Genomic DNA, 17,474 nt, shown 5'->3' with positions numbered 1-17,474 from the left:
TTTTTAATCACACTCCAGGAAATCTTTTATGATGGCTAGAAAAATAACAGCTCCAGTAAAAGTGTTTATTATTTAATATTACATGATAAACTAAACTTTTTACAAAGTACCTAGCTGATGTTCTGAAAGGCTAGTAAATTATTTTATTTTTAGCAAATAAAAGAATGTCATAAAAATAAACATGGAATATAATAAGTTTATGAATGAATGATATTCACATGGTTCTACCTGAAACAACACTGGCAGTAACTTCTAAATTTTCCTTACCAAAGTAAATTTAGAAATGTACAAAAAAAATTTCATGTTGCAGTGATTTTATAAATACAGCAAATACTTTTTCAAAAAATATTTTAAGTCTCCTACATATTCATCCCTCCTCCAAAAGTAAACTTTGTCATCTATGGTGAAAATACAAGACTAGCATTTTCATAGGTCAACCTAAAAACAAGTTATTTTAATATGCTTTTTTATTATAAAGAAGTATCAAGTGTCTTTCTCATCATCATAAATTAACATGTTTGAAGATATAATAGATAATGATAAAATCTACATTATTTGGTTCACTGAATAGAGCTATTCTCTGGGGGAAAAAAAGACATTTTTAAAATGTCTTTTATGTTCAAGGCTAGAAATGGGATTTGACTGTATGATAATGAAAGGGAATGTTACAGAGAAAAATGATTTTATGATAATTTCCAACTATTTAAGCACTGTTTTAATCAATCTTTTATACACACACACATATACTATCTATGATGGCTATATTGTTTAAAAGAATAGAAAAAAATCATCAGAAATGATATGTCATGTACTTCACAAAGGCTATGACTTTAGTTTTAAACAATTAACTCTTTCTAAGATGGTTTTCTTTTAATGGATTAACCTTTGTGTATTGAAAACAAAACATTCAAGCTTTCGGAGAGAATAAAAATTCATAGTTTTCTATAGTATTCTGAATTTTTCAAAAGGAGAAAAACTGTTGAAGTAAAATTAAGGAATTAAGTCCCATCCTGAATAAATCCTAAAATTCATTCCATATATGTGTCATATTTGATATCTTTTAAAGGATAAACAGAGTGAGCAACTGCTCCCCTACTATGAAAGATAATCTTTACAAAACAATATTCTAAAAACACTCTGAAAGATTCTTTAAAGTCTACTGAGATGGGCAGTTAAAATCTATAAAGGCTAAAGGTTTCTTAAGCTCCAATGGCTTGGCTGAAAGGTTTTCTTCCATACTTGGAAACTTGATTAGCATTATATAAAAAAGCCATATCTGACTTGCTGCGTAACCAAAGTTGTGGTTATTCTTTATACAGCATCTAAAATTTCACACTCCATCAACACATGTTCAGCCTATTTTATCTTGGCAATTAATTTATTATTTTTCAGAGCACAGTGAAGCCTTGTTTTCAAGTCATTCATAACTTTATAAATCAGTCCTGCACATGAAACCATGCATCTGTGAACCGTAGAAAATCCTTGCGCTCAGGAGATTAAGCTCCTGACACCTTTGCTGATTAATAATCATGAAAAGAATAAGATCAGAAGCAAAATAAATGATCATTTAATAGAGAAACTCACAAAACAGCCCTTTAACTTACATATTCCATCATGTTATTCGTTTCACATTTCCTTTTGCTCAGTCTCCAGTGCAAGCACAGCTAGACACATAGGAGAGTAAAAGAAGAAAAATGAGCTCTATTTTATTGCAGTACACAGACTAACCCATTTGTCCACCTTTCATATTTTTCGTTCAACAAAAGCATCTGTTTCCATACTGCGCAATTCAGGCCCCAACAGTACGAAGCTGCTCCCTGTGGTACTCACCTTGTGGTATAACCTATTGTTTTCCCATTCTAATAACTTCTCAATCGATCTTCTTGTCTAGAAGATAAATGAGAAAAAAGTTTACTCTTGACTGGTTTTAGAAAACTTTGTTTTGCAGCTGCTTTTTGTGTGAAAAGGAGAACAGTGTAAGACAATGATTTTGTATAGGGTGGAGTTGGCACTACCAACATTCAAGCACTATGTATATAGTAATCTAAACAGCAATAATAACCTTTCTGTAGTAAAGATATAGTTGTTTTTCAGCATATGTGTATTTTTCTAACTGTTTTGAATTTATTAGCCTCTGATTTTCAAACTACCATATGCTAAAAGGTTAACATTATCTACCAAATGATACATATTCAAATCCTCATTCTTTCCAAAAAAATATTTATAGTACTTTAGTAGTAAGAATTCCTTAGAATGTATTGTTAAACAAAAATTATTTAAATATCAATTAACAAAACACAAGAGGCCTTGCTTGACAGTAAATTCAAAAAGGAAACAATTAACACTAATTAAATGAAAATAATCAGTTACCAAATTTTTACATTGTACTTTTTAAATATTATGTCCAAATTTAAAAGTATATTTATTACTCCATAGTTTTTTAAGTGGAGGACAAATTTTATTCAACCCAGCAAAAGCTGCTATCTGATACTAAAATAAAACTCTTAATACTAATGTTACAGGAAACAACTGAGAAATTTACATTAAGATCACTTGATTAGTGCAGTATACAACATTCAGTATAAAATTCTTCTTGCTTGGGAGTATGAATAAAGGAAAGGATAATTCATGATGCCAGGTGTCAGGATGAGACTGACTCAGCTGCAGGTGCAGAAAGGACAGTGTTGCCCCAGCGTCAAATGCAGTTGGTGCAGCTGCAGATTCCTTGCAAGGCAAGGGGAAAACTTCCCGTGTTATTAACAACAACAAAATAAGTAATAGTCAGTCAAATATGAAACTGTCCATGTCAGGCAAAACTGTTACAGAATCAAGATGGTGTGGGACAGTGTAAAATTAAAATATTTACTTAATATATCTGCTGAAATCTGGTTACCATGTTACCTTTACTATGTTTTATAGAACACAGTAAAGATACAACACAGCTACAAAGGTGACAATTATAATTCATAACTACCAATGAGTTACTACATCTGCCTTACATTTTCCAAGTTTATGTCATAAAAATCAGTAAATCAACTAACGCTCAGGATAATAATATGCCAATGACTAATTTATTACATTACTTTTGAACAGTTTTTTTGGCAAGAATTTTAAAGAAAAAAGTGCCCTTGTTAACAATGATCAGCAGACCTCACTTGTTTCTTTGTAAAGATAGCCTTTTAGAGGCAGCTCTCCTTTTAAATGAAAATAGGGCAGCAGTTATGGTCACACTTTTTGTTAATTTAGTTGCCAGTCAGCCCCAAATCAAAAGAAAATAAGGCTGCAGAGTGTAATTAACATTCAGTTCAGTCGTTTTGTCCCTTGTCTAGCCCCCAAGCTTTGTTAAAATTGCCATCTGAATGCTGAAGGCTGTAGGGAAATCGATTTGATTCTAATCGCACCATGAAAAGAACATGATCTAACTGCTTTCAGCCCTCCGTAAATCTGTACTAGGTCTTTAGCACAATGCAACTTCCAATTTAAAAAGCACTGAATGTCTCGTCAATGACTTTGTGAAGAAAAAAGAACAAGGAGCAGACATAAAAATTCCAATAGTTGTTTAAGCATTAAAGTTCATTTGCATCACAGCGAACCTGAAAAGGGCTGACCTCTCAAACCGCCTCTCAGGTCTATGAAGTTGTAGCCTTGACAAGCTCACATTGACAGAGCTCATTGACTCTGAAAGGCTACTCTATCAATGGTGAAAAATGGCAATAGGTTCTACTCTGAGCAGGCATCTGCCTGCCCACCCGCTGCTAAACCAATGGCAAAACCGATTCAAAACCTGAATCTACCTTGTAATCTTCCTTTCTAGGACCTTTTAATAATAGATTAAGATTACTATACAATTTGAGGTTTTACTTTTACTGATGGTTTAAAGAGGAGCAGAGTACTATGAAAGACCTAGAGTGGGCCGAACAAGTTTTCCAAGTCTGTTGTTTTATGTCAGTGTAAAAAAAATTAAAAGCTTAACATTACACGCTACAAATATTTCTTACCCAAAGAAAAAAATGTAGTTATCACTGTCAGTTTATCAAAAATTTAAGGCCATGCTATATTATAATGAGAACAGATAACCTTATAAATGTGGGTCATAGTGTATGTGAGATATATATATATGCTATGTGAGATATATACATATACACACAGTATATATGTACATATATACCACATAAGTGTTATTTATATATGCACACAACTGAGAAACTACTTTAATGTAAGTCAACTACCAGTATTTGAATAAGTAATTATAAAGTATGAATCTTAAATTCCAAAATATGTAGGAATTCTGAATTTACTCATTGCCTCTAATTAGGAGCTTAATGATAGGGTTTGTTATAATAATTGTATCTTACATATTTAAGAATTCTAAAGCAAACAAACCCTGGTATGCCATATTCTGAGTAAGCATATAAATATAAAATATTTCTAAACACTGACAGTCTGGAGTAAAAGCTATGAATTAGCACCATCTAATCTTGCTATAAGACTTCTACCCTGCTTGACAGGTGAAGGGAAAAGAAGCACTTGCACGTGCAGCTTAATTAATCATTACACTTGACATCTCAATGATTTACAGTGAGGAGCAGGTGAGAACATACAAAACCAGAATAGAACTCTTGATCTGAGTGGAACATTTCTAGCACGCTAAGGTGACAAGTATATAGATTCTAGCAGTCATTTAGAGAGAGAGAACTGTGCCACAAATTATTTGTTAGTAACAACAAAAGCTCAAATTAAATGGAAGAAAAAAGTCTTAACTACTGAGGATGTTTAATACTCTGCAATTATTGAACAAAATCAAAATATATCTCTAAGATAAAACATCACACCGATTTGATACAGACAAATTAAGCATTTTAAAAAAGCAATTTAAAAGTCTTTAAACACAAAAAGAAAGCACCTTAGTCAGTTAGAAATAAAAATTAAAAAGTTTATGTCCACAAGATTGTCACATATAATGAAATGCATGATGAAGTGCATGATTCAACGCTGCCAAACTCTGTAATTACTATTGGCCAAGCAAACCTAAATTTTTAAGAACCTGTTCTTAATTTTCAACTCTTAAACTGACCAAGAAATTCAACATAAATTAAACTAATATGCATCAGAAAAGAATAGAATGTATAGTCTGCTGACATGAAATACTAACAAAACATCATTTTTCAGTATTCTAAACTAGTAGATTTGTAAAATAAGTCTTCTTAATTTTCTTAAAAGAATTTTGTGCTTGTGAAAAGCACCAGATTGATAGTCATGGGAACTAAAAATCTTCTATTTAACTGAAAGAACAGGGGAAAGGGCAATGCAGGCTTCAGTGTAAGCTTCCCCACAGTGGGCCTTAATCCTTTTCAGTGCTCACACCCTGGGGGTGAGAGGACAGGTTAGTGGTGCTTTAAGAATGATTCCTCACTCCTTCTTAAGAGGAACGTGGATTTTATCGTGGATTCTTATCCTTTTATGAGAATAGATCATGTGACAAACCTAGTTAGAAGATGACTCCAAACTGTCTGGGCTCCTACCTATCCCTCATCATAGAGCTCACTTTAATTTTCTTTTTCTAGACGTTTATTCATTTCACCTTGCTAATTATATTTTTCTCATTCGTAAACTAGTTCTAATATAATCATTAAGCAATCTTAAAGTAAAAAATAATGGATTCAAGCACATCATTTCCCTTATTAAATAAATGTATTAAATAGATTTGAGTAACAAGTTAGTATTAGCAACAGGATAGAAATTTTGCCTTCTATTTCTGTTGATTTTGTGTGAAATTTTTGGTAGAATTGTGGAAATAATCCAATACATGAAAGCTACAGAAGTTAGGATGGGATATTAGACAAAGTAATTAAAACTTTGGTTAACCAACAATTAATAGTAGGTATGACATACTCCTATCATCTTTCAAAGAAGAATCTAATGTAATGTTACACTAGTAAAATACAAATGAAACATTTAGAAATAGTAAGTTACCACAGTTAAAAATTAGGGTTTCACAAAAATTCAAATTTAGCTTATTATGAACCATCTTTATAATTTGTTCTAAATATCCTAACTTTCTAAGGAATAAATTGTTATTCTCTATAAACAAATTATGTGCCATTAGCTATAAATAAGCCTTTCAAGGCAGCAAGAAATTATTTACAAAATCTTGAATGTATTACTCCCCTACTTAATTACCACTATTACTTAATAGTATACTCATTACCAACGATTCACTTATTTACAGTCAACTCTTTAAAAATGTGGTTTTTCAGAGAAGTGCTTTTCTAGAAGTTGCTAATGAAATCAATGCAAATTCCATGGATTATAAAGAACCTAAAGGATAAGGGGAAAATGTTATGTTTCGGAAACTAACAAAATTGTCTGAATTTTTCCTAAAGAAGCATCCCGGTCAGTCTTTAAAACATAAAATGCTAAGATATGTTTTTAAAAAATGTATAAATAGTAATGTCTCACTAACAACTACTTACACAAATTCTGTTACTTTAATTTACAAATTAAAATTTATTTTAATGAGAATTATTCATATCACAGAATATCAAAATGCAATTTCAAGAGTTCAATTCCTTATTTAAAACAAGTTTTAGTTTTAAACTCCTAAGTTTATAATGCATTTATTAATCTTCTACTGGAATAATGCCTCAAAGGTATTCATAATCTTATTTCTTAAACTTTTAAGTAATTTTCAAATCAGAACTCTACTTATCCTTGACATTTGTACAAATTCAAATTTTTAGAATAATTTAGAAATGTTCATTGAATCTGTGTATTATTTTATGATAAAAATCACTTGATTCACCTGATTGTTCTGGATTAATATAAATCTTTCATTGCAATGATGTGCAGAAAATTAAATATCTCGGTATTATGATACATGAAAAATCTAGATTCACCAAAAAGATAAAACTAGAATGATTAGATTCCACAGAAGTATTTTTAAATAAATTCCCTTTTGTACTTTAAATTTTTTTAGTATTAACTTTTATATAACCGAGAAAAGCTAAAACAGCCACCATCATTAGGACAATCTGGTTTAGTAGAGTTTGTTAAAAGTGATGCTTTTCGGTCCTCCCTGGTGGTGCAACGGGTTAAAACTCAGCCCTGCAAGTGAGCTGCAGCCCCTTCAGGGCAAATGTTCAAACCCCAGCCCCAGGTGATCCACAAGGTGCGTCAGACCTCTCCTGACCCACCCTGTACCCCAGTTCTGTATGCATAAATAAATGTTTTTAAAAGGGGATGCTTTTAGATGAAGATGGCTAAACAAAAAAGCAATTTGTGTGTAAAAATTACCCTTTTAGTGGTAACTTACAAACATTAATCTTAAATAAGGTATGCTTAAATACAATCCCATCAAGAGGTTATGATCTAGGCTAGTCTTGTTAATTTTTTTAGATAACTGTACTTTGTGGATTATTAAAAAAGTATGTGCACAAATATGCAAAATGCTGCACATAATTTTAAAGGGATTATCCACTGATCTCTGAAGAAAATACTCAAAACACCCCAAAACAACAAAATGAGTTTCAACTGACAGCAGAAAATTAGAAAAAGTGCTCAGAAGAAAAATTAACTTCACCGATAATTTCATTGTATTTCACTAAAATATAGTCAAAAGTGTATTGCTATCTTGAATTTTTAAAAACTACATAATTATACAAGGAAGAATCATTGATTAGAAACAGGAAAAAACAAACTGCCCGCTACTGTCTACAATGGACAACTGCAGAAGCATAAGGATAAGGAATCAGCCCCCATACCTATTTCATATTAACAACAAACCTATAATGTAGCTTGTATCACTTTCGTTTTACATATGAAAACTATGGTATAGTGGAGTTAAGAAACTTATACCAGGAAATGATGCTAAGACTTGAAACCAGGACAAAATGGCCCTCACCAGCTCTTTCTTTCCATTATACTGTTGCCTGTGGAGTTAATATCTGTCATGCAAGCCACATATCTACACCACTAAGTTGTTGGTTCTGAATAATATACTTACTCTAAAACCAATTTTTTTCCAGCTATAATAATCTGGGACTCGAAGGTCTAGGAAATGCCCACTCTACTGTACTGTAGTTTCAATGAGATTTATCATTGCCTTGTGAGGTTTATTTTTAGTTAATAGACTAAGTACACTATCTTAAGGTAAGTAAATAAATGGTTTTCCCAAGGTCACACTACCAGTAAGGGTACTAATAGGATTAAAACTCAGATCTCCAACCTTTAAACCCAATATCACTTCTACGTTAGATAAGTAAGTGTAACTATTTTTACTTGCATCTGAATTTAGTGACACCGATCTATAAATCCTTCCATTAAGGGCACAAGCATAAAATGAATACAAAATCCTTACAAAAGGTATTGACTATACAGTTTCAAATGCTAAGAAATTTTAAACAAAACATTAAAAATTAAAGAAAAATCAATGATATCATTCTTTCCTTCCAAATATGCAAAGTGAAAGGAACTGGAATACTGAGTAGGCTCTAGTAACAACAAGTCAACACTCAATCCCAGCACAACAGAAATGGGTAAGTTGAAGGGGAAAGCCTCATTATTTTAAAAATAAAAATGTGGAGTAAGGACCAGATGAAATAAATCCAATGAAGGAAAGGGCCTTTCCAAAATAAATCATTTGATGATTACTGGCCATTTTCTTTCTGTGCTAATTCTAGGAGCCTAGAGATCAAGCTTGGCACTACCAGTGGGTTTTCTAGTGGAGGAAAAAGGAAATCAATGGAGCTTTTGCATGTTGTGCAAGCTAAGGTCAATGGTTTGGAAATTCGATGTGCCCTAAAATGCAGTGTCACTTCTCCCTAGTGACAATGAGTTCTGGGAAGCATGAAAGAATGGGAGAGCAAACCAGAAAGTCAGAGAAAAATTACTTGAGGTCTCCCTGTGTTTAGGAGACAAAGTCCTACTAGAAAAAAAGTGATCCTCTAATAAACACATGGTCGGCCTCCTTCTAGAGATAACTGAACCTGCTTGAGATAGAAAACTAAAAAGTCAAATTCAAAATATGCTAAGGATAGAACTGTTAGGTTAGAGGGGCCTTAGGCCTTCTAGACCTCAATCAAAAGTCAAGAAATAGGAAAACCAGAGTGGACTGAATCTTACTAAACTTGCAACCCAACCCTACCTATTAAACAATGCTCTCTTAGATAAAACCAAAATGTCCATCCCCCCCACCCAATGTATCTAAAAAAAGGAAAGACAGGTGCATCTAAAGATAGCTTCATCCGGCCCTCCCTGGTGGCGCAGCGGGTTAAAGCACTGCGGGCTAAAGCCACTTCCGCATGAGTTCCAATCCCCACCTGCCCCGGAGGTGACCCACATGGCATGGCAGACCTCTCCTGGCCCACCCGCTGCTCCCCTCAGCAGTGCACTTCGTGGATCTGCCTGTTCTGCTTACCACTCTGTGTCTGGTGAATCCTCTCACCCTCCCCATCTCTGGCCTGTACCCCAGTTCTGTATGAATAAATAAATAAATCTTTAAGAAAAAAAAAAAAGATAGCTTCATAGCTTCATCTGGCACTTCTACTTTGAATAGTCAAAAGAGAAAAAGAGTGAACACTGGATAAGCCAAAATTGGGATTACCAGACAAGACTTTGATTATGAATAATATGTTCAATATGATAGAGGATAACATAGACAAAATAGAGAGAAGATGAAGAATTCTGAAAGGGAACTGGACTCTGAAGACATCTAATGGACAATCTAGACCTGAAAATACAGTATCTAAAATTAATAAGAGTTCACTGCATGATTTAACAGCAGGCTGGACACTGATGACTGGCAAATCTTTCTAGAAACCACACACCAATGATATTATGTTCCAAATATTCAGAGAAAACTCAATGTCAGCCCACTCTTGGGAAAATAAAACTTCAAAGAATTTGAACACATGTGTAAAGTACCAGGACCACCTCTGAACATTTTAAGGCTCAAAGTTTATACTTTTGTTAGTGTCCGGCCTTATAATATGAATGTAGTAACATTTTTGTTCCAGTTAAAAATAGTCAGCACTGATTCACAATAATGGCTGCCATTTAGTTTATTTAAGTTTCAAGCCTAAAGTTTTCTTTAAATTGAAACTGCAATAAATATGTTCCTCTGGCATTGAGATCCCTTTTCCAAAGTAAATAAAATAAAATTTCAAAGAGGTTAAACCTATTTATTTTTCTTGAACTTTATAACAGGGGAGATACTGTGTAAGGGGCAAGAAGCCATAAACTAAATTACCCTGAATTAGATAGAGAAAATTAAACTCTTCCTCAGTGAGTCCCTGGTTCCTCCTACATTATATTAACTCAATCAAATTGGCTAACATGCTAAAATAGTTTAGCATTGATTTTCTACATCTTCAGTCAGTAACAGTGACTACCATAAGAATACATTTTATTCATTATATTTTGTTCACTAGAAAATTTTCAGGATTTTCCCCTTTGCTAAAATTTAATTAGGATGATTTGAAGTTTGTTTGGCTTAGTTACATTATCTGCAATACATCACAGGCATTGTTCTTAATCTAATTCTTTCTTTATCCAAATGTTCAGTGCGCCATTCTCATTTAATGACAAATGTTCAAATGCCAAACACATAGTAAGTAAATAAAGAGTTTTGAGAAGTTCTTAGCAACTTCTAATATTGTCAGTGTAACTAAGCAAATCTCAAATTTCTCCCATGTACAAGTATTTTAATTTTCTGTCTGATTTCCCCAACTTCACATCCTCCTGAATTTCTGTAAGTCTTGCAAGGCCACATTCTCACTCAAAAACCTCTACAGTTGATAGTTCCCATTTGAATTCTCAACCTCTATCACACCCCAACCAAAACTTCAAGTTGAGAGAAAGGATATTCACAAGTAAATATGAGTACATGACAAGTTAAGGAAAAGAAGTACTATTAGAATTCAGGAAGTTTTCATCAAAGTTTCAAAAACTAAATAGCAATTATCTTTTATACTTTATCACCTTGCACTTTCGGGGGGGAAATCTGTTATTTACTCTAAAAAGCAGAATGCTTTTATTAAGAACATACCTTCTGAAATATAATTTTATTGCTCAAGGATTTTTGCTAATGAGTGCATTTATTCAACAAATACTTACTGAACACAAAGTAAATGCAAGGCATTATGAGAATAACTGGAAATATAGTGGTTTGTAAAACAAGCATTGGGAAGAATAATAATAAATGCTAAAACTAGCAACTGCCATTAACTAAACACCTACTATAGGCAAAAATAATATACTAAGTATGCTATATGTATTTGCTCTAATTCTCAACATCATAAGAGAACATCCCCTTTTCAGAGGGAAAAATATCTGAAGTTTAGAGAGAGTAAACTGATCAGTTACTTAATAAGTGCCATTTTCTATGCCAATTCTTTCTAGCACCAAAGTACAGGACCCAGCTACTTCATTTTGCACCCTATTTATAAGTGAATGATGCCCCACTATAGGTCTAAATGCAGATAGGAGAATACAAAGAAACTGAAAACATGTATTAAATTTACAACAAATCAGGAACATCCCTGGTGGCACAGGGGTTAAAGTCTCAGCACTACTAAGCTATCACCAGCCACTGTGGCATGAGTTCTATTCCTGACCAGGGAGCTGACCCACATGGTACAATTGACCTCTCGTCTCATCTGGTGCTCCCTTCTATTTCTAACGCCTAACACAGTAGTTACACAGTTTATTTCAGTAGATCTGCCTGTTCTGCTCCCCACTCTGTCTCTTGTGAGCCCTCTTACCCCTCTGACCTACACCCCAGTTCTTAGATGTATAAATACATAAATAAATATATCTTTTATAAAAACACAACAAATCATATAAATAACACTTCTAGAAGCTATACAATTCTAACCACAATATGTGAGAAACTTTAAAACACTAAAAATAGAAGACATCTAATAAGAAGTTGGTATAGCTATAAGCAGTCCAAACCTTCTTCACTCAGAAGGGATAATGGTAAGAACACACATAAACAGCATCTATTAAAAAACTGAAGTTGGCCCTTCCTGGTGGCACAGCAAGTTGGAGTGCTGCACTGCCAAGCTAAGCCAACCCATGGATGCTTTAGTGTAAGTTCCATTACCACCACGGAGGTGATCCACATGGCACAGCAGACCTCGCCTGTCTCACCCACTGCTCCTCTCAGCAGTGTATTTTAGTAGAGCTGCTTGTTTTGCTCCCCAGTCTGTATCTGGTGAATTCTCTCACTGCCCTTGCACCTCTGGCCTGTACCTCAGTTCTGTATGCAAAATAAATAAACCTTTTTTTAAAAAAGTATTTGTTAAAAAAAACAACACTGAAGTTGAGATATGGGATATGATACATATATACAAAATCTCAGAAGACTGAAATTTATAGTTTCCTTATGATGGAAAATAAACCAAAACAAAAGATATTATAATACAACCCCCAGTAAAAATATGAAAGTGGTTTCTCAAAGAAACGAGCCAGATTGAAAGCACACATATTACTCAGTCATCAGTTTTCTAAACCATACTATGACTAAGGTAACATTGTTCAAGAAACAATATACAAAAAAACCCCAAGCTTTTGTAAAGCTAATATTATAAAATCTATTTAATAAAATTGGAGCATTTTTTTTTAAAGATTTATTTATTTATTCATACAGAACTGGGGTACAGGCCAGAGATGTGGAGGGTGATAGGATTCACCAAAGACAGAGCGGGGAGCAGAACAGGCAGATCGACAAAGTACACTGCTGAGGAGAGCAGTGGGCGGGTCAGGAGAGGTCTGCCACGCCATGTGGTCACCTCCAGGGCAGGCGGGAATTGAACTCATGCGGAAGTGGCTTTAGCTTCTCAGTGCAGTGCTTTAACCTGCTGCGCCACCAGGGAGGGCCCAAGTTGGAGCATTTTATTCACTTGTAAACTCCTCTGGCTCTTATAAAGAACCTACTAAAACGCTGGGGTTTTCTTTCAAGCACTTATCACTACATAAAATTATCTCATTGGTCTATGTCTACTTTTAAAATCCACAAGAGAAACCACATAACCTCTAAACAATATCTAAAAGGCATCTAAAATCATGCCAAACCCACAATGCTGCTTAGAAATGTTAATTAAATTAATGGATAAATAACTTCCATAGTATAACACATGAGTGGCATAAAGAAAAGGCAGCTAAAATTAGCAATTTCATAAGACAAATATGCTTATTTCTAAGAGCATCAACTTTACTCAAGTCATTTTAAACATTTTCTATTAAAAAATGTATATTATGTAATAAAATGGAAAATTCAAATGAATGTTTGCAATATAACACAAGATCTCAGATATATTTTGTGATACAGGTAGCTATTTTCTATTTTTAGATTCTAAGGACACTTTTATCTCTTGTTTTTAGATTTCATGAAAAAGATGACAAGTACTTACAAACATAAACTAACTCAACTCTGTGCTCATTTAACCAATTCTCCAAATGACTATATACTCTTTGAGTAGCTCATTAAAAAACACCTTTATATTTCTAGTACCTAGCACAGTACTTACAAATCAAGAACAGTTCTATATATGGATGTTCCAATGTTCACTTTGACAGAGATGCAGACATAGACATCAGACTTAACTTTTGGCTTAAAACAACATATATAACACAATATTTATATATTATTATAAATTATATATTTATATTATAGAGATATGTACTTTTTTTAAGTTTTCAAAACAATGGAAGACAAAAGATTCCTGAGAAACTAAAACAAATGAGACAAGCCCTGTGACTTTCAGGTCACAGAGAACGGAAGGGAGAACCCTGGCCAAGCCTTGGAACCCCCTGAGTTAAGGAGTCAGGGCAACTAGAAGTCACAGTACAAGGTACCAGAGAGGAGATGCTACAGCGTCTGAATTCCAAAGATGGGCAGATGGTCCCTAATGAGTATTCAAGTGAATACTGAGTAGTGAATTAGGTAAAGAAATTACCAGAAGTACAACAAAGTATTAGAAATGATAACAGTACTAAACACTGTCTGGCTCCTCAGGAAGTTAAATACAGAACTGCCTCATAACCCTATGCTCCTAGTTATTTATCCAAAAGTTCTAAAAGTATCAAGCAAGTACATGGAAATCTAGGTTCATTGCAGCAATGGTCACATATAGGGTATAAACAGTCTACTAATGGATGACTATATAAACAAATTGCTGTATACAAACGAGACTATTATTCATCCATAAAACAAAATAATGTATTGATATATGCTACAACACAGATGAACCTGAAAAGCATTATGCTAAGTATAAGAAGCCAGGTTACAAAATGCTATTTATATGAATATCCAGAATAGATAAATGCAGAGACAGAGCAGACTGGTGGTTGCCACAGGTTGGAAAAAGAGGGAACTGGGAGGAATTGGTTAATGGGCCCTTAAGGGGTTTTGGAGACATGGAAATGTTTGAAAGAGAGAGAGGTAACAGTTGTACAACATTGTGAATGTGCTAAATGCCAGTGAATTCTTCACTCCCAAGGTGGAAGGAGGAAAGGAGAGAACAGAGTGGCAAGAGAGCACAAAGGACTAGGGTAGAGGTTATGATTGCTCTGGTGATGGATACAGTGTAGTAAGAACAACTGAAAGGGGAGATCCTATGCACAAAAAGCACAAAGGTTGAAAAATCAATGTTACCTGAATTTAAAAAAAAGAACTTTAAAAGTTCAAGGTTGGCAAAAAAAATACCTTGGTAATATAAATCAGAAGATTAAATTAATATTAATATTAGAAAAAGGTTTCAGATGAAAAAACATAATTGGCGATGAACACTGATTTCATAATGATAAAGTGGTGAATCCATTAAATAATAAAAAGCCTGAACGTTTATGCCCCAGTTATAGGGGTTAAAATAGTTGAAACAGGCCCCTGGTGGCCCGGGTTAAAGCACAGCACTGAGAAGCTAAAGCCACTTCCGCATCAGTTCGATCCCCGCCCCGGAAGTGACCTACATGGCGCAGCAGACCTCTCCTGACCCGCCCACTGCTCCCCTCAGCAGTGTACTTCGTCGATCTGCCTGTCTCCGGTGAATCCTCTCTGTCTCTGGTGAAGCCTCTCTGCCGCCCCTGAGCCTCTGGCCTGTACCCCAGTTCTGTATGAGCAAATAAATAAAAATCTTTAAAAAGAAAAAAAAAAGAAATCATGTATTTGAGGACTCAGTATTTTGATAACTATATTATATATAGTTGAGTTCCTTTATAACCCTATGTATTTTGTATATTTAAAATACATTAAATATTACAGAAAGTATGAAATATTAATTCTATGAAAAGGTTTAATAGGCTCCCTAGACTACCTCAGAGGTCCATAACAAATAAAAACCTAAACGTCTTTGCTGTAATATATCATGTGCCCATTTTATAGCACCCATTCCAGAATCTCTAATACCTTTCATAAATGCAAGAATGTCATATTCTCCATGGTTCTACAATAGTTTACACCCATGACATGTAAATCTGCAACTTTTTAAGTAAGTAGTAGCCATATTTGTTTATGCTCACTAGAGAGCAGAATCCATATAAAATTAAAGGTATCAAAGTGCTCCACCTATTCAAATATACACAGAAACATTAGATTGAATACCACAATGTTAAATGAAATATACTTTCTGAAATTATAAGTGGGGCTAGCCTAAAGAAAAAAAAATCTATCTTATGTCTCCAGTAAAAAGGAATTTAATAAAGCATCTGAAAAATTATATTAAGTACCAAGAATGAGTGGAGAAGGGTAGGAAGTTTTGTGTTCTAAATCCTATCTATACTGTGCACATACTATCATTTTGTTTACTCACTTAAAAAAGCAGATGACAAGGTTTCTAGAATATTACATTTTTTTGATCCCTTTATTAAATGACTTTAAACAATGGAAACACCCAAATAATACAAATAATAGGAGGGTAAGGGGTCTAAATTGCAATAGTGATAAATCCAACTGTGGATCCAGGGGCAGAGACTACAAAAAAAAAAAGAATTCCATGTTCTGAAGGTAAACCAGATGAGAAATATATGTGGAAAAAATTCTTAGGAAAAAGTAAATATTATAACTATTACAGTAAGTATTATGATCCCCTTCATATCAAATGTACTAAAAAAATTATATCCATAGGAATGTAAGAGAAATCAAAGTATGAAAAGAATTTGCTTTTCCTCACTTCCTATTATTGTTTCAAAATGAAATAGTCACACAAAATCATTCATTCAATTTAAGCTTAAAGTTATTTGATTTTTTTTAATCGATCTATTTATTTATGCATACAAGAACTGGGGTACAGGCCAGAGGTGTGGGTGGTGAGAGGATTCACCAGAAACAGAGTGGGGAGCAGAACAGACAGATGTGTAATGAAGTACACTGCTGAAGGGAGCAGCAGGAGAGTTAATAGGGGTCTGCCACACCATGGGGGTCACCTCCCTGGCTGGGAATCAAACTTGTACTTCAGTCACTGGGGATCACTTCATAGTGCTATGTTTTAGCCCATTGTGCCACCAGGGAAGACCAAAAGTATTTGATTTTATACACATAATTGTCATTTTTCAAACTTTTACAAAAACTTAACATCAAGCTATATTAATTTGCTATGTATCTACTAACATCTTATAAGCTGTCAAAATTATATTCTTTAGCTCTTTTTTCCTGATTACAGAATCACTATTCATTGTAGGGGATTTTTAAAATATAAAAATAACAAAGAAAACAAAATTCCCGTATCTTAGCAAAATGAAATAAACCTATATCCACGTTATTTCTTCTATGAATACTATTTACATGTTAGTAGTAATGTCATTATTCAAGATTTATGGACATTTAAGTTTTAGCTAAGAGTGGTATAAACATTATTTCAGTTTACCCTTAACCCTTAAAACAATCCTATGCACATAGGTTGTTTTGTTTTTTGTTTTTTGTTTTTTTCATATATGGTAACTGGAGTTAAAATCAGCTAGGAAACATGACTAAGGCCTCAAAGATAAGTGAATGCTGCCTCCAAACCAACACTCCCAATTATTGTACTGGGCCCCAATGCAGAATGAATGCTATATTCTAATCCATTTCCTAAGTCATAAGTGGTCATTTACTATAATAGCATTTGAACATAATATATTCATTTAATTACTCTCCTACTAGATCAGATTTTTATAATTATTCAAGTTAGTGTGATTCATTTAAAATAAAAAAATGAAAACTGCGTGAATGCAAGATTTGCTTATCTACTTTTAAATTTAAATTAAAATATATAATTCAACTTACTCTTTTACTGAGGCAAATAACTGGCCACATACTGCAACCTAATGTGCAGCAGCAACAAAGGCAGCCACAAAGTAGCCATCGAACATTAACAGGAAGATTCTTCTTAAGACAACTGTTAACTCTGTTGATGCTGGCTTTAAACTCTTCAGGAGCTACCTAGAGAAAAATTTAAGAAATAATAATACTGCAGTATTAAAGTCAATTAACATGTGCT

At 33.7% G+C, this 17,474-nt stretch overlaps 1 protein-coding gene across 1 annotated transcript in view; it reads right to left on the bottom strand.

Moving 5' to 3' along the window:
- Positions 1-17,474, bottom strand: part of CHIC2 (cysteine-rich hydrophobic domain 2) — a 36,609-nt gene that overhangs the window by 3,601 nt on the left and 15,534 nt on the right. The window contains exons 3-5 of the mRNA XM_004681292.2: positions 17,261-17,416; positions 1,831-1,887; positions 1,605-1,664 (exon numbers count right to left, since the gene is read on the bottom strand). Of these exons, the coding sequence (XP_004681349.1) occupies positions 1,605-1,664; positions 1,831-1,887; positions 17,261-17,416 (273 nt within the window). The remainder of the gene's footprint in view (positions 1-1,604; positions 1,665-1,830; positions 1,888-17,260; positions 17,417-17,474) is intronic.

The sequence above is a fragment of the Condylura cristata genome, unplaced genomic scaffold, assembly GCF_000260355.1.
Source record: "Condylura cristata isolate star-nosed mole 26May11 unplaced genomic scaffold, ConCri1.0 scaffold00012, whole genome shotgun sequence".
Taxonomy (NCBI): domain Eukaryota; kingdom Metazoa; phylum Chordata; class Mammalia; order Eulipotyphla; family Talpidae; genus Condylura; species Condylura cristata.
Note: the sequence above shows the minus strand (reverse complement) of the source record. Positions and strands in the feature narration are given on the sequence as shown.